The sequence below is a fragment of the Nicotiana attenuata genome, unplaced genomic scaffold (assembly GCF_001879085.1).
Source record: "Nicotiana attenuata strain UT unplaced genomic scaffold, NIATTr2, whole genome shotgun sequence".
NCBI lineage: Eukaryota > Viridiplantae > Streptophyta > Magnoliopsida > Solanales > Solanaceae > Nicotiana > Nicotiana attenuata.
In genome coordinates this window covers 498,050-521,260 of record NW_017670610.1, presented here as the reverse complement: position 1 = coordinate 521,260, position 23,211 = coordinate 498,050, and the positions used below count along the sequence as shown (strand labels likewise).

General features: G+C 36.8%; 3 protein-coding genes across 4 annotated transcripts; 2 read left to right on the top strand and 1 right to left on the bottom strand.

Moving 5' to 3' along the window:
• The first annotated feature begins 755 nt into the window (after positions 1-755).
• Positions 756-5,881, top strand: LOC109241506 (caffeoylshikimate esterase-like). The gene is made up of 7 exons (XM_019408246.1): positions 756-934; positions 1,028-1,060; positions 1,164-1,290; positions 1,402-1,548; positions 2,068-2,198; positions 4,478-4,615; positions 5,283-5,881. The coding sequence occupies exons 1-7, from the start codon at positions 932-934 to the stop codon at positions 5,658-5,660; spliced, it is 957 nt and encodes a 318-aa protein (XP_019263791.1). The 5' UTR covers positions 756-931; the 3' UTR covers positions 5,661-5,881.
• A 504-nt stretch (positions 5,882-6,385) lies between these two features.
• Positions 6,386-12,839, bottom strand: LOC109241505 (splicing factor 3B subunit 3-like). 2 transcript variants are annotated; one of them, XM_019408244.1, is made up of 4 exons: positions 9,693-12,839; positions 8,459-8,950; positions 7,612-7,767; positions 6,386-6,807 (listed from the first exon to the last, which is right to left on the bottom strand). In XM_019408244.1, the coding sequence occupies exons 1-3, from the start codon at positions 12,696-12,698 to the stop codon at positions 7,630-7,632; spliced, it is 3,636 nt and encodes a 1,211-aa protein (XP_019263789.1). In that variant the 5' UTR covers positions 12,699-12,839; the 3' UTR covers positions 6,386-6,807; positions 7,612-7,629. The 2 variants fall into 2 exon arrangements, with proteins under 2 accessions (XP_019263789.1, XP_019263790.1); XM_019408245.1 differs by lacking the exon at positions 6,386-6,807 and adding an exon at positions 6,817-7,477.
• A 1,703-nt stretch (positions 12,840-14,542) lies between these two features.
• On the top strand, positions 14,543-15,900 carry LOC109241504 (dirigent protein 24-like). Its single transcript, XM_019408243.1, has one exon. The coding sequence runs from the start codon at positions 14,615-14,617 to the stop codon at positions 15,749-15,751; it is 1,137 nt and encodes a 378-aa protein (XP_019263788.1). The 5' UTR covers positions 14,543-14,614; the 3' UTR covers positions 15,752-15,900.
• Positions 15,901-23,211: the final 7,311 nt, after the last annotated feature.

The following is a 23,211-nucleotide window of genomic DNA, read 5'->3' as shown; positions in this document are numbered from 1 at the left end:
GCTATTTTGGTGGCATTTCGTTTCATCTACGATATTTCTTTCTTATACTCTTCAAAAATATATAAATAAAATAGGCCTTTTCTTCAAAAGTCCTTGCAAAATTTTAGCATATATTTTCGTACCAAATTAAATCGATGCAAGTGCAAGAAGAACCACCTAATATTTCTCCTCACTACTCTCGCTAAAATAACAACCCTACCATATATGGCCTTATCTTTAGCTTTAATATAACTAGTAATATTAATACTTGCGCATGCACGTATATTATTAAAAAATATTTCAAAAAATGGTTTTTTAATAAAAGCATAATTGTCGTCTATATGTTCAGTAATAATAAAATTATGTAACTAAAATTAAACGACTTATATATTTAACGAATAACTTTTGGGTGATACTCAAATATCATAATTATAGATTTTTTATAAAGAGCTATTTCTCCGACAAAGTTAAGATTACTAACTTGAAAAACACGATAAATTATTTGCTGTAATATAGTATTAGATAATGTAAAAATTCATTAGTTCCGTCTAAGGTTATAAATTCGAACTATTTATTTCTTTTTGTGGATGCTTAAAAAATAGGTAAATAACCTAATTTTAAAAAATATAAAAACTAAAATACTTTAAAAAGCAAAGACAGAGTGTACCCTACAAATTACAATTCAATCCAATCCAATTTGCCGTCGTAATTCTATGCTGACTAGGCTTCTCATATTCCTTAGAAACCATATATTATAAATACCTCATAATCTCCTTTCTATTTTTCTCATTCTCCTCCTCGTATTCTTGATATTCCTTCTACTCTTATTATCTTTTCAAATATATCCCACCAAGTTAAATTTATTTCCAAATATTCGCTTTTATAAATAACAACATATTCATTCTTCTTCCTTTTGCTTCATTCTAGCTCTTTTTTCTGATATACTCTTTTCATGGTAAGTTTTCTTTTTCTTTTTAATATTCTGTTTTTTTTCTATTTTATTTCATTATTGAGTTTTAATCTCCGTCTTCTGTTTATTTTATAACAGGCTAATGAATATGATGGTGTTAGATATGAAGAGGTAAGCCAAGATTAATATTATTATTTTTTAATAATTGTTATTCCACTTTTTGTAAGATTTTTCTGATTTAAGTTCTAATTTTTTTGGGGTTGTTAATTTACAGGAATATATATTGAATTCTAGAGGAATGAAACTATTTACATGTAGTTGGCTGCCTATAGATTGTGAACCAAAAGCTTTGATTTTTCTCTGCCATGGATATGCTATGGAGTGCAGTATTTCAATGAAAGGTAATTTTTTTAATTCTTTTTTAAATTAATTATGCTAATTATTAATCTGGATTAGTGTAACTAATATTTTGATTATGTGTAATTAAAAAATTAAAAAAATAAAAAAAACAGATACTGGAATTAGATTGGCGAAAGCAGGATTTGGAGTTTATGGAATGGATTATGAAGGCCATGGAAAATCAGCTGGACTTCAAGGCTTTGTTTCCAGTTTTGATGCTGTTGTTGATGATTGCTCTGATCATTATTCAAAAATTTCTGGTATTTATTTCATCTCTTTTTATTTTCCTATGTTTTTTCTAATCTAGTGCATAAAGCATCATGTGTTCATGTGGGGTTCAGGGAAGTGCCGTACCCTTATGAGTATGATGTAGACCGCCTACCCTAATACAAGTATTAGTGACAGTTTCCACGGCTCTAACTTGTAACCTATAGATCACACAGAAGCAACTTTAACGTTGCTCCAACACTCCCATTCTTTATGAAAAGAATATAAATTTCATTAAAAAAATAGCCTCGGAATTTTGATCTAGTGATAAGAAAGCAGTTGTTAATGTGTGAGGTTAGTGTATGTTGCATGGTCTAATCCTGCCGTAGGTAAAGTCTAATATTTAAGTGAAAAAAGATAGAGAAACGAAATTTGAGTTGAGCTAAAAGTTAAAACCCCATTCAATGAATCATTCTAAGGGACATGTGTTAATTTGTTTCCTATTTTCTTGGGATTTTTCTGATTAATTTGTGGGGTTTGACTTATTCTTATTTTATTGGTGATAAATGCAGAAAGGAAGGAAAATAAGAAGAAGATGAGAATATTGATGGGAGAATCAATGGGAGGAGCTGTGGCTCTACTTTTACATAGAAAGAAATCTGACTTTTGGGATGGTGCTGTTTTAATTGCTCCAATGTGTAAGGTACGTGTCCAAAATTAAACCCATCAAATTTCACTTCTTTTTCTTATCTAAGCCGAATCTCTCTACTTTTAATCAGAGATAATCCAAAGTTATAGGGTTAAACCCAATTAGAGATAACCTCTGCGTACACAATCTTTCCGGATTCCACGTAAGAGAGGGAGAAAATATATTGAGTATGTTGTTGTTATTGTTGTTTGAGGGACAGTAATTTTATATAGTCAGACCTTTCTATAATATTATTCTTATATAACATACATTCACTATAAAAGCCAAGTTTTTTTCGGAACCGATTTTTATAGTATGTTATAATATATATTTTCTATAACAACACTTTATAATAGGAGCCAAAAAATATCGAACAAATAAGACTATTTTAAAGAGGTTTGACTGTATTTTAATTAATTATACCAAAAAGAAAAAGAAATTGTCCCTGCAAAGAAGTGGAGAAGGGGGTATTCCATTTTTATTCCAACTTGTATTTTTTATTTAATAAAAGAAATATTTTTAATTTGGTGGGGTTGTGTTTGACCAAATTTGTAACTTGATAGAACGTGCGAGCAGGCTTGGCTGACTGGAAAGCAAATTGTCTTACTGCTTTGGCACATTTGATTAATATTTAATTTAATGATTAAAAGTCCTTTCTATTTGGTCCCTAGCTAAGAAATGGTCATAATTACATCGAAAAAGTGGTTTATTACTTTCTTTTTTTTCCTTTGTTTTTGTTGGTGGTGTCCTTTGCATTATGTTTATTTTTTACGTAATATCTTAAGGTGTCGTTTGGTTGGAAATAAATTATCTCGGGATTATTTATCCTGGGAAGTTATCTCACCCTATCACAGGGATAAAAAACACTACAATCCCGGGATTAATTACTCCTTATACCTCGTATCAAACGAGCCCTAAATGAAACAACATGAAAACTTGGGTTTTATGGAGCCAACTCCAACTTAATTGAGGTTGAAGTATAATAGTTGTTGTTGTTGTTGTTATTGGTGCTTTTTGCTTCGATTTTTCTCATTTATTCGGGGAGGAGAGGGGTTCAGTTGAATCCTCTTCGTCGGAAAATTATACTGTGTATATAGGTTAAAAAATCCTTATGCATATAACAACTCTTTGTATAAAATTTTCTTTCGATGTACTGTTTTCTCAATCATCTAATTAGAATTTTCGGGTTTCGCCATTGAGATAGAGTTATTATTAATATACGGAAAAGAAGATAAAAACTAAGAATATTTGGCTAGAAATTGAACCATGCACGTGGATGATGTTGCAGCCATTAGACGGTTTTATTAGGAGTAAATATGACAAATCTGGCTTTAATGTGACACTTTACTGACTATGAAAACAACTTGATATACTAATTTCACTATGGAAACAACTTGATATACATAATTGTCAAATTAGTACCTAAATTTCAATTATATGATGGATTTGTTGGGAGTAATATGTCTATTCTGGTTTTTAATATGACTGTTTACTAACTCTATGAAAACGAAATTGGATTTGCATAATCAACAAACTAGTACTGCAATCTCAATTTCTTATGATTAATTAATATTCTGGCTTTAAATTTGACACTTTAATAAATCTATGAAAACAAGCTTGATAATGTCCACAATTATCGAATTAGTTTAGTTAGGTTTTGTTGTAGAGCCCCCTTTGCGTCTCTATAATTGGGGTATATTATCACTTTTACCCCGCCAGAAACTATTTACATTTGGTAACCAAATAAATGTATAAAATTTGTATATAATATACAAAATGATATACATACAAAAGCTATACTTGTTTTGGCTATTCTTTTGAGTGTGGCTATACAATATCATTTTTCCTCCGTAATTGCCTCTGGAAAATAGCATCATGCAATTTAAGTGATCTTTTTCTCTCAGATATCAAATTATTATCCAACATAAACAAACAATTGTGAATTTTCTTTTAAAAGTTCCAGAAAAGCAAAAATATTTTAGGGAAACTTTGTTAAAAACATGATACTAGAGCCTTTTTTCTTGATTTTTTTTAAATAATAGTGGTGTCCAAGAAAGTTTGCCGTGCAAATCGACTATTTCACCTAGTATGTATGTACTACCTTCCATTAAAATAAATACTGGATAATTCTGCTCACTAAAATTTAGACAGATGAAAAGAAATCACCTAGTGTTCGATACTAGCAAGTTTTTCATGTAAATTAATGTGTTAATTATTGTCCACTTTTATTATTATTTTTGTTCCTTTGAATTTTTTGTGTGTTGTGTTTATTGATCTTTCAATTTTTCAAGCAGATTGCGGATGATATGAGGCCATCTCCAATAGTGATAAGTATTTTGACCAAACTTTGCAACATTATCCCAACCTGGAAACTAATTCCTACTCAAGATGTTGTTGATTCTGCCTTCAGAGACCCTCAAGTTAGAAAAGAGGTATAAACTTTATTCTTCCTCCCCCCCCCCCCCCCCCCAAACCCCCTTTTCATAACTGATAAACCTGAGGACTAGTGGCACACAGTTCGAAACTCAATGAATAATGAACTCCCTCTTAAATACCAGGGGGTTTTTTCAGCTGGATTAGAACCCCTGATGTGTGCTGACAGCCTGACACATCATGTGTTAGCATTCTTACCAATAGACCAAAGCCCTCAGAACTATGTTTCTCGGATCCTCCAACAATATCGTGGCATCATGTCGGATCCTCTAAATCTGAATAACTTTTGGAGGATCTAACACACCCGATGACATTTTTGAAAGATCTAAGTAGCATAGCCTGGTGGGGGTGGGGGGGGGTGGGGGGCTTTAATTTCTTCCCTTTTCCTTACATTAACTAAAAAAGGCAGCCCCGCTAAGTTCCTGCTATGCGCGGGATCCGAGAAAGCGCTGGATCAAAATGGTCTATTCTGCGCAGCCTTACCCTATATTTGTACAAGAGGTTGTTTTCACGGCTCGAACCCGTGACCTCCTGGTCAAATGGCAACAACTTTACCAGTCACGCCAAGGCTCCCCTTCTCCTTATATTAACTAATCGATCTTTTTTTTTACATACAAAAGCTCTCTCTTTTTATGTTTGCCTTAACTATGGATTGATAAAATGCAGATCAGAAATAATCCATATTGCTACAAGGGACGACCTCGCCTACAAACCGGGTACCAACTATTTACTGTTAGCATGGATTTGGAGCAAAGACTTGAGGAAGTTACATTGCCATTTCTAATTGTACATGGAGGAGAGGACACAGTTACTGATCCATCTGTGAGCAAACTTCTATACGAAAAGGCCTCGAGCATCGACAAGAGCTTCAAGTTGTACCCTGGAATGTGGCATTCACTTTCCTATGGTGAATTTCCTGAGAACAGAAACATCGTGTTTTCGGACATTATCAGTTGGCTCAATGAGAAAATCAGTATGGGCAATTCAAGGCTGGAGAGACAACAAAAACATGCAAATGACAATTTACCAAAGATCAGTAGTTAGGCTTATTCCTATGTTGCTGATGGCTGTGGTATTTGATACCTGTAAAACAAGAAAAAGATAAGAGAAGCACAATTCTTTATAAAGAGTGCTGAATTGCAAACTTCACAAATTGTGATCTGTCAAGTGGTTAATGAGGGAGAGGCTCGAATCTTTGATGCTAGAAGTTGTGTATGGTTTCTTCATTTCTGTATAATATGATAGCAACAGTGTAAGTGGCGGAACCAACAATTTTTTACTAAGAGAATTCAAAATATAAACAAGTAAATACAGGAAGAAGTCATGGGGATTTAACATATAATTTATATATACATAAAAAAAAGGTTTTACCTATCTCCGCCACTGAACAAAGTACGCTCAATTTTTAAAAAGGAATGTCTCAAACATAATTTGTCATTGAGGAAGAAACAATGCAAAACATAATTTGTCATTGAGGAAGAAACAATGCAAGATCTTGAAACAGTATGCCAGTAATTAGATAAACTGAAATAAAGGTCAATTGACTTCGTTTAATATATGGCTGCATATGATTAATTAAACAAAAAATATTAGGCAAAGTGAACAAAATGAGACGTAAAACTTGCGCGGCTTATTTGGACGCTGCTATTTAACCTATACAGAGTAGTGCATATTATTCCTAAGAGAGACGAAAGGAGCAATAATGTAATTTAGCAACCCCTGGAAAATAATTGGCAGGTGATAAAATATGATTTAGAATTCTTATGCTAGCTGTGAATATGGTGACTCATTCGATTATCATATTAACTTCTAAAATAGTCTTAAGCTGCAAGCAAAACATTGATATCAATCTCTGTATCGTGACTACATTTCTCATAAACAAACTGGAAATACACAATTCAGTTAACGGTAGTTTGCTACAAAATCAGTTGAAATGACGGGGGGTTACGCTACAGCATAATTACAACAGAGAAACTGAGCAATAATTCACTCCGCATCTTTTTCTTCAAATCGCTCCACATCTTTTCTTCAAATGCTTCTATAGTGAGCACAGCTTGGAGTACATGCTGGTCTCTTTTCTTGCATCCACAAAGCTCAAATCAAATGAAGCATCCATAGCTCTCTGCAGCATGCTCCCTCTTATGCCGCCACATGACTGTTCCCTTGGATTGATTAAGACTAAAACCATCACCTTGTCATAAAAAATATATATCTTGAGTGGTTTGAGATTTACCAAAAAGAAATAAACACAACAGTCTGCTATCACATAGAGCTACAAGGTCTTTGTGCCCCCGGACAAAATGGCACCTTGATGTACCAAAGAGGGAAACAAGACACTGTTTTCTATCACATAAAAGTGCTTGAATTTGAGTATCTCTTAACAAATGGCATATTGATGTACTGCTAGAGCACAACAAGGATTGCTAACACAACTGAATTTATTGATGACAAAAGGCAAACTTGATTCCATTTCCAAGCCACAAATAATATGAAGAAAGCTTCTATACTAACACTCTCCTTTTTTTCTTAGACCAGCTTCTGCACCTCGACCAATCTACCGGACAGCTTGTTTAACCAACAAATACAGGTTGCGAAGAAAGTCGTGCCTACCAAGGTCGGAGCAGTTGAGCTCACACCAAGTGTTATAATTGAGTTTGGAACCTCGAAAACCAAATCCTCTTCAAGCTTATGTTTCCTTTAGTAGTCAATTGACAATATCAACTATGACTAACCCTTGAAGATGTGCCCTAACGGTTGAATAGTTGGACAACAACTTGGGAGACAAGGTCCAAATTCTAGTACAAAGTGAATTCTTCTCATCAGTCTTAAGTCTTGTTCGGAAAAGTTACTTAACACCTATGCTGATAGAAGGTAACAAGTACATGATGGATTAGACGAGGTAAGTGCAAACTTACCTGGACACAACGGTTATCCAGAAAAAAACATCAAGTATGACTAACATGCAAAAGCTATATGTGAAGACAAGGGAGTCTACCTTCATCTAAACATGTTCTCAAATAATTTTGTTTCTTATTTCTTCAAGCTTTTTCAAAATCTCGCCTGGTGTTCTGTCCAACTCATCTGCAATTTTGCGCTGCATATCCATTGGCAAGGTTGGGAACTGTTCGCACAAGTCTCCATCTATCACATCCTGCAAAACAGTTCCAATAGATCACCATTATCATCAACATTAGATAAGGATTGAATAATCAAGGTGATTTAAATATATGAAATAATAAGAGCACACACACTTAATAGTATCATGTAATCTAGTTAATATCAGACCTGAAATTTGTAACAGTTTCAGCTAAAAGTGCATAATTCAACACTCGAAAATGCAACCTACGCATAAAATCAACTTGGTAGACATAGAAACAGCCTGTGGCAACTTAGAGTTGCCTTTTATTCAAGCATGCAGAGCACTTCAAAATAGTGAAATCAAGAAAACATAAACATTCACAAGGCACACTAAATTGCTCGTTGTCAAACGATATAGCCAATGGAGGACACAGCTACTTATAATCCATGGTAGCACAAGCCCATTTGCTGTTCTAGAACTGCTCAATGATTTGATTATCCAGCCATTTTATCTGTTAAACATTTTAATTGGGACCTAGGGCAGAACAGGTTAAGCTTACTACCAACAAAGTCTTGTAAAGTAGCTAATGACAAATTCCCAGTTTCACTTTGGCATTAATTTAGCTTCGCAAGGAAGTTTATTTACATTCATTTGCTACATTAGCGCATCTCTGCTACCAATCAGGATGTCAAACTAAGTAGGTAAATACCACTTTCCGCATTGGAACATTAAGGAAATAGCTGATTGAGCAGTACAAGCTAACCTTAACCGGGAAGTAGGCAGATCTGTAGGCCATGTGATCCCTGCCACATAAAGGTGGGAACTCCTGCCTCAAATGCATCTCCAAATGAGAGAAGAAGTCAACATCATCCCTCGAGGTAAATGGAAGCATTGCCCCGACGCTCCCCATCACAGTCCCGTAAATTACACATTCACCCCCTCCTGGAATAAGTGATGCTCTTTGCAAGCAAGAGACCACATCACCAACATGAAACTGCACTATTTCCTCAACCTTGTTTGGGGCTCCATTCAGCTTCCCCTGCTCCCATTTTATTTTTCCACCAGTAGGGTCTTCTTCAATCTCATCTGAGACATCCTGAGGTAATCGCACAAAGTAGATATTCCCAAACTTGTCAGCTCCTGCCACTGTGTCAAAATCTACATGCTGTGCTGCGGTTAGCCATCTCGGAACCGTGTCATCAGCAAATATGTACAGTTGATTTTCATCACGTCTATACTTACAGTAGTGGAATGACTGCAAGAAGAGAACAACTTGAGCAGATCAGTAGAAACCAACACTTCATAAAATATGACATCAAAGAAGACTATTTTGTAAGAATCCGAATAAATATTCCTGTCGGAAAATATCTAACTTAACCATCAGTCTACATTCTATGGATTCAAACGGCCAATACAGTCACTCTGTAGTAAATTAGTATAATCAGAAGAAAGTATCTAGGCAATTATGGACGTAATTATCATGTTGGATAACAACATATAATCATGCAACCGAGATTCATTGTGCTACTTCGGGACGGGGGAAATAAAAAACCTTCAAATAGTTATTTTATATGGCAACTTTAATTTATAATAAAAAAACTTCAGTGACAGCAAAAGAATATTAGTTTCAGGCTATCAAAATCTATGAGCTTAATTAGTTTTATGAGGTTATAACAATTTAATGCACAGAATGTTCTAAAAACAATATACCATTTCATACTTCGCAACATTTCCTCCAACCATTTCTATTGCCTTCGACTGATACTCAAGCAAAAAACTTTCACAGGCAAAATATCACAATAGCTCATTTCTCGATGGCTAGTCACTAGAGTTTTTTATTCCAAACCCCCAGTCATTAGATTCAAATTATGTCTTTAGACTAGAATGCAGAACAAACCTACTCTATCACAAATTTACATCGAACAAATATTATCCAAAGAGAATGTATTACTTCAATACTTTTATGTTTAACACAGAATATTTTATAATTATCATACCTCTTGCATGTCACCCACATAAATCCGATCACGATAGGTATGGATAGATGTGATTGAGTTGGGGAAAAGCTTGTTCTCACATTTTCTGAGCAGTCTTTTCTTCCCCAAATCATACAACCTAAGGACAGACCCCACACCAGCTAGTAGTCTTCCTTGGAACTGACATAATGCAAGAGGCACACCATCTACCTGTGTCTTGTGCAAAAGCTCAAGGACCTTCCCATCTTCTTTAAATTTGTATATATGAATGTATGCTGCTTCAAACGATTTTTTGGGCCAAAACTGAAGGCCCTTGGCAGTACCAACAGCTAACAGAGCTCCATGCTCCTTGTCATGGAAATTAACAGTGCATATGCTAAACGCAGCCTCATTATCCTGAAGCTCTAGCAGACAAGTGGTTTGTGTTGACCTTGGGTCAAGGACTCTGATGCAGGAAACCCACCTTCCTGACTCCGACTTGGGATAACCATATTGTTCATCAGATAGTGGATCATTACCATCCTCATCTTCACCATTCTCCACTTGTTCTGCATTTCCATTTTCACCATTCCCAGCTGTCTCGAAGCACTCCTTTTTAGCAGCTTCACGCTCTTCCGCAGTATATGCTCCCTGGTCACTCTCTATCATTATCACCATCTTCCGTTTAGGTTGAAGAACAAACCTTCTTGGTGTATACCTTAAAGGTATAGCTGTTTCGTTGAAAGTCTCACCCAATCTCTCTATCGTGAAGACCCTCAACGCATCCCCAGCAACCGCTACTACACCTTCTGCACATTGATCCGATGAAAATGAGGCTGCAAATTCAAGAGTCTCATATGATAAAGGCGTCAAAAGAAAATGCCCTTGGTGTATATAACCTAGCCACGGTCTACTTGACAAGCAAAGCATAGCACGCCGTCCTCTCACAACAATGGAAAAGAGCTTAGGGGCTCTAAGACCCAAGAAACGTGAACGTGCATCTGAAAGCTGCCCAGTTATCATATCCACCACAGTCCTGAATAAAACCCCATTTTGTAAACCAGCATTAAGAAAAAGACTGGCAGGGTGATCTGCACCATCTTCTCCACCAATAGAGGCCTGAACTTCAAGAAAAAGGAGAGACTCTGGCGGTGAAGATACACTTTGCAGGCTCAGAACCTGCATACAGTCATCAGGATCCAATGATAAGATACGAATAGTGTTATCATATGATCCAACTGCAAGGAAACGGGACCTTTGTCTTCCCTCAGGAACAGGGGCAATGTCCAGACAAGCTACATCACCTGACATCTCATGCTTCTCAACTTCCATCAGCTGGCCAGTCATATCCACTTCAAAATATATAAGCTCCCCTCCACTTAGTGCAATTACCACTTGAAGCCTATTAGATCCAACCTTGACAATAGTTCTCTTTCCAGGAGTTCTCCATTCATTAATACGGCCATCTTCCCTAATATGCCTTATTCCACTGGGATGAACTTGCATCAATGAATCATCACCAATCAATGAAACAGCAAGAGATGGAGTAGTATCAAGAAACCCACTGTCGCTAACTTCTTCAACTGTCTCACCAATAGAAAGCACGAGAGTTGCATTCGCAAAAGAGACAACAATGTACGCATCAAACTCATCATTGACATTCTTTTTCACAGTCCAGACAGCACTAGGAACACCAGGAAGCTGTGACACAGCCATTTCACTAACAGCTAAACCTGGCCTAAGTATGCGCAATGAAGACCGGGGACCCCTCCCACAAAGTGAAAATATTTGTGGAGTTTCTTCCTCAAAAAGATTTACTATTTTCATGTCCATGATTGGCATCAAACTCTCAATCTGATCGATCCTAACAAGATTTTTTAGCTTTCTTGGCTGGAAAAATACAGGCTGAAAACCTTCTTCAGTTTCCATTAACGTCGATGATGAAGCTTCGACGTCAGGATCATCTCCTATCGCTTGAAACTGATACAATGCATGATTCCCAAACTCTGACGCAGCAAAGAGGAACCCTGACTTCAAGACACACAGCGAAGAACTGACTGGAATTGTATCAAAATACTTGATCTTTAACTCCTTAACCCTGTCGTTGTCGTGATCCAATGTCACCTTAAAGATATCTCCATATTCAGTTTGCAAAAGAAAGAAAAACATTGACTTCTGCTTATGCATAGCAGCTGAAACAATCAAAACCCCACGTTCCGCTGGCAAATCCACCCTCCTGGGAATAACAGCCCTAACATCAGGGTGTCCCTGATTCTTATATATCACGAAATTCTCTGCGCAAACAAGCACACCACTCGGACCATCCCCACCACCAGGTACGGTCACGAGCAAATTAGCACCATTATCAACCTGTTCACTCCACTTCCTCGACACGTGATTAAGCCCTAAATCTAATTCATAAAATGTCAAATGCTTCTGAGCCTCATTTGCGGCCTGGCCAGTAGGATCCTGATCCGCCTCTGCGTAATCCAACTCGATCGCAGCAAATATCGGGTTATCAAATCCACAATCAACACCACAAATCGAGAACGTAATCGTGTGGCTCTTATGAGCTTCTAAAGGCGACGAAATAGTTAACCTAGCAGCAGTATCCCTATTCAAAACATATACAAGCTTCTGTTTCTCACAAGCACCAATCATAACAGCCCTACCTTTCGGGTCAATACCCAAATACTGACCCGGAACTATCCGTCTACAACCCGATTTCCCAAAAGTCTCCTGATGAATTTTATCAAAAACATTCTTCTCTTTATTATACTCTAATATCACTATCCGACCCGAATCAGACCCGACTACAATATAATCTTTTTGTGCACCGGTTAATCGAAATTGAGCTAAGGACCGTATAGCGCCGAAGATTTCGACGGATAATAAAGTTTGGAGCTTACCGTTGTCGTCGGGGCGGAGGAGGTCGAGGACTTTTCCCCGGGCGACGGCGATTTCTTGTACTTTGCCGCCGGAAAAGCTGCCGTTGATGGCGCAGAGTATGCCGGTGGGTTTTTGGAGAGTGAGACTGTAGAGATACATTTTGGGAGTAGCAGTTGGTGTACTGCTAAAACCCTAGTTTAAAGTCAGAGTAGAAGTGAAGTGGAGTGAGTTTTAGGGTTTTGAGAGGAAGAAGAAAGGAGAAGTTAGATTCAGAAATGAAATTTGGGTTTAAAGTTTAAACCCTAGACGAGAGTATAGTGAAAGATGGAGCTCCGGTTTATTTTTGAACCGGTCGGTCCTCTAGAGGCGGTTCGTGCGAGAAGGAAAAAGAAATGATTTTCACTGTTTAATTAATTTATTTTTTTGTTATTTCTCATTTTCCTTTTTGCTGTTCATAATCACCTTTTGCTCCTTTCTTTTTTTCTCCCCATAGTTTAATTCTTTTCTTTTTAAAAAAATACATTTTTTTGCCTTCCTAAGGTCCATTACAACATTTTATGCTAAAGCATTTTAATTTTTTATTATTATTGTTAGTAGGAATGGGAGGGGAATATTACATAGGTGAATTTGATCCCTCACCATATGATAGAAGCATGAGGGGCTCACACTATGTTAATTACCCTTCAATCCTGTCGTCGATTCAAATCTTAGTTGTCAGTCTTGTGGCAAAAGATCATAATTTAAATAATAGTATCACAAGTTTAAATGATTATTTACCGTTGATCATCAAGTCAAACAAACAAGGTAACAAAAATGTTTGATGAATTGATTGACACAATGACATATATTTTTATTTAGACTTCTCTACTACCTGCCTCCTTAGGCTTCTTTGAAGTGTGTGATCTTTCACCAAGGGGTTGCCAAATGAAGAAGAGAAGTCAAGATTTGAAACTCGTGGATTTTGACTTTATTATCGAATTCTTCATCGAATTTGTAGCTCATCTTAATTACTGTATTTTTATACAAATTTTAAAAAAATTATAATATAAAATAGGATTTAGGCAAAAACTATTAGATTCGTCCAAATCCGTAGCTCAAACTCTAACTTGCCCTAGTCAAATGCAACAGTTGTTGAATTTCAACAATGCAATTTTTTTTTATATTAGTATTATTTTAATGAGCTATTATTGCATACAAATAGTTGTCTAATATTCTCTGTTTCTTTTTCTTTTGCACATCGTCAGGCCAGTTGACATTAACAAAGTATAAGATTGTGTGGATTTGTAAAGTGCAAAAGTAAAACCACTACATTAAGCGATTAACCACTCCAACTCTCCAACTCATACCAAAATAATACTGGACTTTTTCCCATTTTTAACCTTTTTTTTAAATCCCATTTTTAACTTAGTTCTCAAGGAAACTACAATATAGAAAGAAAAAAATAATAGCTATGCAATCTCTGGAATTGCTAGAGCGAGAAAGTTTATTCACATCCGATATTTACATTCAACTAATGATTATATAAAAAAGGCAGCCTGATGTACTAAGCTCTCGCTATGCGTGGGATCCGAAAAAGGGCCGGACCACAAGAGTCTATTGTACGCAGTCTTACCCTGTATTTCTGCAAGAGCATGTTTCCACAGTTTGAACCCGTGACCTGCTGGTCACATGACAACAACTTTACTAATTACGCCAAGGCTCCCCTCAAACTAATGATTATATGCTTAATCATAATAAACTAATATGGTTTGATATAAGCACCTGCTGTAAACAATTTTTTTCCAGACTTCTTCACTAGCATTATGATAATGTACTATTACTGCCCAAATGATCAACTAAAACACATTATAGAGTAGGTTCAACAAAACTAATGCCTTAAACTTTTTCTATGGATTTTGTTATTGCAATTAAACATTTTACCTAAACCATTTCATCAGCTCCACTTAATAGGAAGCTTGTAACCAAACTATTTATACTCAGTTAGCCTACACTCATTCATCGTCAACAAGCATCTGTTCAATTCTTCATTTGCCGCTTCTCATCATTCATCATATAGCATCATTCACAAGCAAAAAATGGTCAAATTTTCCCAACTCTGCTCTAAAACATTCCAATTCACCTTTTGCATTTTGCTATTAACCCTCTCGTTTGGCATTGCTACTTCAGCGAGAATCCTCGATGAAGTGAGCTCAGATGAACCTGTTGTGGCTCCTGTGGTGGCCCCGACCACCACATTGCCAAGTGGCCACTTCCCTGCCGCAGTCACCGCTCCTGATTCGAATCCGGAACCTATAGAGGATGATGATTCTTCTATTCCTGCAAACACTGTGGCTCCTTCACCTGATTTTCCAACCGAACCCGAGCCTGATACAGCTCCGGTTGTTTCCCCTGCTGCTCCAGAGGCTCCTGTTGCTGACGCAACAACAAACACTGGAGCAGCACCTCCTGTTACCAATGTGGCACCAGAAGTTGCTGCTACCTCTGATGCCACAGTGGCAAATCCTATTCCAGGCGGCCACTCAACGTTCTCCTTTTTCATGCATGACATACTTGGCGGTACACACCCGTCAGGAAGAGTGGTCACTGGAATTGTAGCCAACACGGATGCCAACAATTTACCTTTCTCAAAAGCAAACAACCAAGTCTTCCCAATCGACGGTGGTGTTCCCCTCAACAACATCAACAACATCGTCAACAACAACAATTATCCTTTCCTAGTAGGTCTCAACGGACAACAACAATCCAACACTGTCCTACAAAACACAGGCAACAACAACATTGTCGACAGCGGGGACAACCAACCTTTTGTCACAGCCGGGCAACTCCCTACTGGCCTATCCCTTCAACAACTCATGTTCGGATCAATTACTGTGGTAGACAATGAAATAACTGAGGGACATGAACTGGGATCAGCTATTCTTGGTAGAACACAAGGATTTTACTTGACGAGTTCTTCGGATGGGACGAGTCATACTTTAGCTTTAACAACATTGTTCCATGGACAACATGAACATGAAGTGGAAGATACCATTAGTTTCTTTGGAATTCACAGGACCGCGACGCCAATTTCTCACATTGCTATTATTGGAGGTACTGGAAAATATGAGAATGCTAAAGGGTATGCTACAATTGAAACTCTGCCTCATGTGGATCAACATACAACTGATGGTGTTGAAACTATTACACACTTCACTGTGTACATTACCCCTTAAAAAAGTGTTTGTTCTAAGAAAAGGGGCTTATTTACTATGTTTGGTTTTTCTGTATTTCCGATTCTTCACACTTCGGTTGATGTACTTTTCATGTATTTGTATGCTTAACTCTAATTAATGTTATGATATATATTAAAGCTTTTAATTTACTTGGTCCAAATGAAGGGGAGTCTTGGCGTAACTGGTAAAGTTGCTGGCATGTGACCAGGAGGTCACGAGTTCGAGTAGTGGAAACAACCCCTCTTGCAGAAATGTAGGGTAAGCTTAACTACAAGTTTAAAATAAAAGAAAATGTTCAGTAGTAATGAATAGCGAAAGGTAATGACTAATTTTTAGTTAAGAAATTGTTATGATTGCAAATTTTATAAGGATTTTACGAAAGTGTGATAATAGATTTAAAAGTATTTGTTACTTGGGTTTTGCATAATATACGTACAATATAAGCATAATAACAAATAAAATTAAGAACAATAGTCCTGCTTCTCGCGCCATTTTTTTTTGAGTCAAAAGGATGTACTTATATTATAGATAAGTTAAACAGACACATGAGAACTTAGTAGATGCATAAGTGGCATCATAGATACTGAGCTAGGGTTTACAACAAAGCTTCCTGTATGGGAAGCATTAGCAGACTGAACATTAAAAGTAGATACAACACTAAGTAGGACTAGGGTTCACACTACTATTACACGAACTATTAGTACTAGAAATTGATGGAACGAGCCTCCTTTGTAATATACCACTACAGTCGTTCTGATATGGAGACTCTGCAAAAGATAGTGGCGTCGCAAAAAGTATGCACTTCTCCTGTGCATGGGTGGATCCATATTTAGCTAAAGTATCTGCAACATAATTCTGTTCTCTGTAGATGGATATTATAGGAGGGCTATCCAGCTGTAGAAGGAGTAACCTGCAATCATTAATAATGTCAGTGTATTGCATAGTAGTTGAGTTAAACATACCTAATATTGCATGTGCATCTGTTTCGACGGTGATAGGTTTGAGATGCTCTTGCACGGCCAGTTTTAATCCCATGAGGAGTGCAAGAAGTTCTGTATGAATACTTGTACCTGGGTTTGATTTGCCTGAAAAACCCAAAATCCAATGGCCTTGATGGTTTCGAAAAATGCCTCCAATATCATACCTTTGTTGTGTAGATGAGCAAGAGCCATCAATGTTTAGTTTATAATTATAAGCTATTGGAGGATGCCATTTTATGTATAGAGGAGTTACACTTTTATGTGTTAATTTTGGGGTTGTGAGAAAGTGATATTCTGCTGCCATATTTAGTATCAAGGGAATATTTAAAGGAATTCGTTTATGGTCGAAAGTATTCTTATTCCTTATAATCCAAAGGTGCCATAGTGCAAATGGTATAAAAGTTGTGGATGGAATTTGATGGGGAGTACATGGTAATGGTGTATGTATAAATTGGTACAACCAATGGATGTTAGAGGTAAGGGATGTAGTGGAATTAGGACTGGGGAAAGAGTGATGAAGGTCAGCCCATAGTTGAGTTGCGTGAGAGCATTCGAAAAAGAGATGAATTATATTTTCAGGGGCCATATCACATTGTTGGCATGTAGGTGAATTTAGGATTCCTATATTTGTAAGATACGTAGCTGTTGGTAGTCTGTTATGGCAAAGTAACCAGAGGAAGAAAGATATTTTTGGAGGAATGAGAAGTTTTCAAATCCACTTGTAGGAATATTATAAGGTTGTATTATTGATGAGAGAGCTGTAAACAGATTTAACCGAGAATTGACCATTTTGTGTATGAGCCCAGTATATTTGATCATGTGTTATGGATGAGAAAGGCAAGTATATATTTATGATAGTTGATTGTAATTGATTTGGTATAATGGATGGTAATTTTTCAAAATGCCACCTGTGATGGTAATAGTAGTTATAGACAAGTTTTTTTTCCTCATGACGTGGGAGAGGTCCCGTTATGCAGTTACGAATTATTAAATTGGGCTTGATCCAAGGATCAGTCCAGAATTTAACATGTTGTCCGTTTGTAATATTCCATTTATAGCCTAAACGACAGTGAGACCATCCTTGCATGATATTACGCCAAGTAGAGGATACATTAGTTTTAATTAAATGTGATGGTCGTAAATACTTGTGTTGGAGCACTTGTGCCCATAGTTGGTGTGGGTTTTGAAATAGCCTCCATGCAAGACTTGCATGTAAGGCTTGGTTCTTGGTTGCTAGGCTTTGGATTCCTAAACCCACTTGATCTATTAATTGAGTAATTGTGCTCCATTTTATGAGATGTAATTTTTTCTTTTGAGGGGATGTGCCCCATAGAAAATTTCGTTGGTAGCGATTGAGGTGGGATAGTATAGAATTAGGAATTTTAATGTATTGCATAAGATGATTAGGAGGGTGGTTTAAAGTGGAACGACTTAAAGTTGTCCTTCCTGCTTTGGAAAAAAAATTTGTTTTCCAACCTGCCAGTTTATTTTTGAAGTTGTCAATTAAGAACTGATAATCCCTTTTTGTAGGTTGCTTTATAAAAATAGGGAATCCTAGATATTTACCAAAACTTTTCCCCTCATTCATGTGGAAAAGTTGTAGTACAGAAGTTCTTGTAAGAGTTGTGCAGTTTTTTGAGAAAAATATTTTTGACTTGTCAAAGTTAATAGTTTGTCCAGAATGATATGTGAAATGAGCTAGAGTACGAACAATTGATTGACAAGTAGTGGATGTTATTTTTGTTGTGAGAATAATATCATCAGTAAAAAGTAAATGAGATAGTTGAGACCCTTTGTTAGCCAAAGATAGTGGTAACCAAGTATCGTAATCCACTGCCTTATTTATTTTACACGAAAGCATTTCTAGGCAAAGGATAAACAAATATGGTGATAATTGGTCCCCCTGTCTTATGCCTCTTGTAGGTGTGAAATATTCCGTAGGGTTTCCGTTAATTAAAATTGAAGTGGTTGTAGTTGTTATACAAGATATAATTAATTTAATAATATTTGGAGGGAAATTTAAGGTTATTAAGGAGTTATGTATGAAAGACCATTCTAGTTTGTCAAAAGCCTTTTCAAGATCCAACTTAAGAAGCATATTTAAGTTGTTGCCCTTCATTTGTTGGAATTTTTTAATGATTTCCTGGACAATAAGAGCATTATCAGCTGCTCTTTTGTTCTTCTGGAAACTAGATTGAGTTGGATGGATAATGTGTTCCAGAATAGGTTTTAGTCTATTTACGATTATTTTTGTAATAATCTTGTAAATAGTAATGCAAAGACTGATAGGTCGATATTGAGATATTGTAGCAGCATGCTTATTTTTGGAAATTAGGCAGATGTAAGTAGTATCAATAGTATGATTAATTTGATAATCTAGGAAAGTTTTATGACAAAAAAACTTGATAGAGCTACCTATGGTATCCCAATATTTTTGATAAAAAGAGCGGATGAAGACCATCTGGTCCAGGTGCTTTTAATGGTTTAAAGGAATCGATTCCAGTGATAATTTCATGATCTTGTAATGGTTTAGTTAATGGAGTTAATACATTAGAGAGTTGTACTGTGGTATTTTTAATAGAAGTAGTTTGTTGTGTCTTGAAAAGAGTTTGGTAATAATTACTAATGTTATTCCTTATTATATGTGGATCAGTGATCCAGTTTCCCCCTTGATCTTGCAGTGCTGTTAAACGATTATGTCTTCGACGATTTAGGGTTGTGAGATGGAAAAATTTAGTATTTGCATCGCCGTCGTTTAACCAATTAATACGGGACTTTAACTTCTAAAAGTCCTCCTCAAGCTTAAGTATATGGTTAAATTCCATTTTTAATTGATGTTCAAGATTTTGTAAGAACTGGCTAGTTAGGTATTGTTAGTAGATGATTGTAAACCATTTAATCTAGCCAAAATTTCCTTTTTCGCTTAAAAATATTACCAAAAGTGGATGTATTCCATTCTTGGACAATATCAGTGAAGTTTTGTATTGCTGGAAGTAACATTAACTTATCCAGCCATGCTTGTTTAACTATACAATGAAATTGAGGATGTGTAGTCCACATCGTCTCAAATCTAAAAGAAATTTGTCGAGGTAATATACAGTGTTGTAATTCTAGTAGTAAGGGACAATGATCAAAATGTGTACGTGGTAGATGTGTGACTAGTGTCTCAGGATAGTGAGATATCCACTCATAATTTGCATTAATACGATCAATCCGTTCAAGAATATTATAATTATTGTGTCTACCATTTGTCCAAGTGTAACAACTTCCTTTATATCCTAAATCAGTAAGGTGACAGTAATTTATACAATCCAAAAATTTGTTAGCTCGAGAATTGTTAATTTGTAAGCCACCAAATTTATCATTGGCATTAGTTATTTCATTAGAATCTCCACCTATAAGTCATGGTCCTTTGTAATTATCATATACACACCTAAGGTTTTTCCATAAAGTCTGCCTATTTGCTAAATCAGTGCTTGCATAAACGGCAGTAAACAACCATTTAAAAGAGAAAGGGTGTACCTGAATGCGACAGTGAATTTCCTGTGCAGTAGTTGCCACAGGTTCGATGGTAAGGACATCGGTAAGCCATAGTAGAACAATACCACCTGACTGACCTATAGCAGCCACTTCTATCATGCCATTGAAATTGAAATCCTCCTTCAAATTCTGGTGAGTTTGACAGTGGGTTTCCAGCAAAACTACCAAAGACGGGCGATTGTAATCAAGTATTGATCGAAAATTACGGCGGAACTTAGATGATTGAGCTCCTCTACAATTCCATATAATGAAATTCATATGGCTGTCGTTTTGATCAAGCATCTGGTTGCTCCTTGCATGCATCCTAGTGTTGTTGTCCTGTTCTGGACGCGGACGTAAAGTTGGTAGTAGTAGCATTACATATTTGCCCACGTCAGGATTTGTGGTTGGCCTTATTCGAAGGATACTGTCAGTAAATTTGGAGGGCACCTTATGTAGATCTTTCTTTCGTACTCCTCCTTCTGGACAAATACCTTGATTCCATCTAGCCATGCATGAATTGGTCTTGTTTCCCTGTTGTAGATGACTGCTGCTTCTAGTTCTGCCTGAAATTCCGTGTCTTGTGCGAGTGGATTGGGAGGGTGTTGTGGTGACTGTGGTGGTGATAGATTTGGAGGTGTTATTGGTTCCATTAATGGTGTGTGTGGCTGTGGAACCATATAGGGTTTGATCCAAGGTGTTGTAGAAGTGGGATTGGGGTAAAATGGCATTTGAAGCAGATGAGGGTGGAGATGAACAAGATCCCAATATGGTGTTGGAAGCTGGAGTGGCTGATATGGTGCAAGGTAAGGGGCTTGCATCATGAACCAGTGGTATCTCCCATATATATCCGTCCCTAGTTGCATTTCCTCCTTCTCGCGCCATACATAGCTACCTCACCAAAATAAAATTTGGACACGTCTCCGCCTCATGCCCACATTGCAAACTTATTTGGATTAAGCATAAAAACTTTTATACCTAATAGTACTGTATAAGTTAAATTAAATTACTTCTAAATGTAGAAATAATTATTGTTTTTAACGAACTTATAAGGAAATAGGATTGTATGAATTGAAATGGAGGAAGTAACTCTTATTGTAGCTTTATAATTTTTATTCCCCCAGCTAAATGATGGAGTTATTTATCATGCTCTCCCAATTGATTAGGAAGTTACGGAGGGAGATAAGTTAGGAGTCGTTTGGTTACCGGTATTAGTATACTAATTTTTGTATAAAATTTGAGATTATATTCCCGTGTTTGGTTATTGGTACTAAGCTATTCCAAATTTTATATTAATAATATCTATCTCATATAGACTGTGGAATTATAATTTCACGATTATTATCCCGGGATATCCTTGCTGTGAACCAAATGACCCCTTTTACCACATTAGCCCTAAAAGGAATGGCAAGTGGCCGGCTAAGCCGTGGTTGTATCCACAAGGCGTCATAACGACGAGTATCTCAGCCGCTGCCGAGATCGAACTATCAGAAAGCTTGTACGGCGAAGTATATGTCGTGATACTTAAGGGGTACGACCTAAAGTACAATCAACAGATTAGGGTATTCTGGCTAAGGACCGTTGGACAAAAGGAAATACTTATAATATATATAGGAGGTAAGAGAACAGAAAAAAAGGCCTCTCTCCTTCAGGAAAAGGAGACAAAAGAGCCGGAGAAGGTCTCTGAGGAAAAACAAGCGAAGGTCTAGATCTTGGTTGTAAACCTTTGTAATCGTCAGTGTTGGATCAATAAAGATAGATCCCATAGATGCCAATGGCATTCCTTCTTTTTCTTCTTTGTTCTCACATTACAGAACAATACGTTTAGAATGTAAGCCTATCATTTACGTTTGATATCCTTTATAATTTTAAAAAGGTTATAAGCTTTATTATATTCTATTCTCGTATTTAACGTGCTTTGATCTAGAGTTAATTATCCTTGGCTAGGATTTATCCTCTATTTCCCCATTAATTAGTTTAACAAAAAGCTTAACACTTTTTGGTCAAATAATTTGACGCCATCTGTCGGAATTTCTTAGCCAAAATTTTAGTTCCCTCTAGATTTAAAGCCAGCCAGAATTTCGCTTCCCGGTGGCCATAGCCCCACTCTCTGTGTAAACACCAACTTGAGAAATTTGTAAGCAAGCTTTTGAAACAACCAAACCAATCAGGGTCAGATCTCTACACGAAATCGAAAGTATGTCTGATATCTATACAGAACCCACGCCTCCTCTGTAGCGATGGGTTTGGCACGTCATATGTGTGTTTAAAATGGGATCACGGTCGCTACGCACTTAGCACGAACGCAATCCTATTTTCTGTATTTACGTTATATATCGATCTGTATTCCCACCTCTTAGGAAGGGACGATAGCCTACTACGTGATTCTTTGAAATAACCGGCGTATCCTGCCTTATTTTCGTACCCCGCACTATGTAATTTATGTACAAAGTATGACATGTTTCCCTTATTGTTTGCGCACATCGGACGGGATTGTATCGGGACTCGAGCTCAAGATCCCAACGGGAAAAGTAAGTTCAACCTACGAGAAGCCTAGACGCGACTAACGACGAAGCCAATCACAAGGCTGCCAAATCTGAAACCGCCATTCGAGTACGGGACGAAGCAAGTAGAGGCAATTTCGTTTGGGTTTAACTTATCATACTTTCTTTCTTTTTAGTTCGGGATAGGAACACAAGCATTCTCACAGGTGCGCGAACAAGGAACAAACGCCATCGAACACACTAGGAAAACATTCCGTACTGTATCATCTCGTAGGCAATGACCGAGCAAAGCCCTCTACGCCGTACCATATTACAAATAACAGAAACGACTCAAAATAGGATGACATTATTAAGAAATAATCTCTATAACCTGGGACTGAGCAGTAAGTCCATGGAACGTATAGTCTCTCCAACACCGGCAGAACATGAACTCGAAAAGCTTGCACGTATGCTCGTT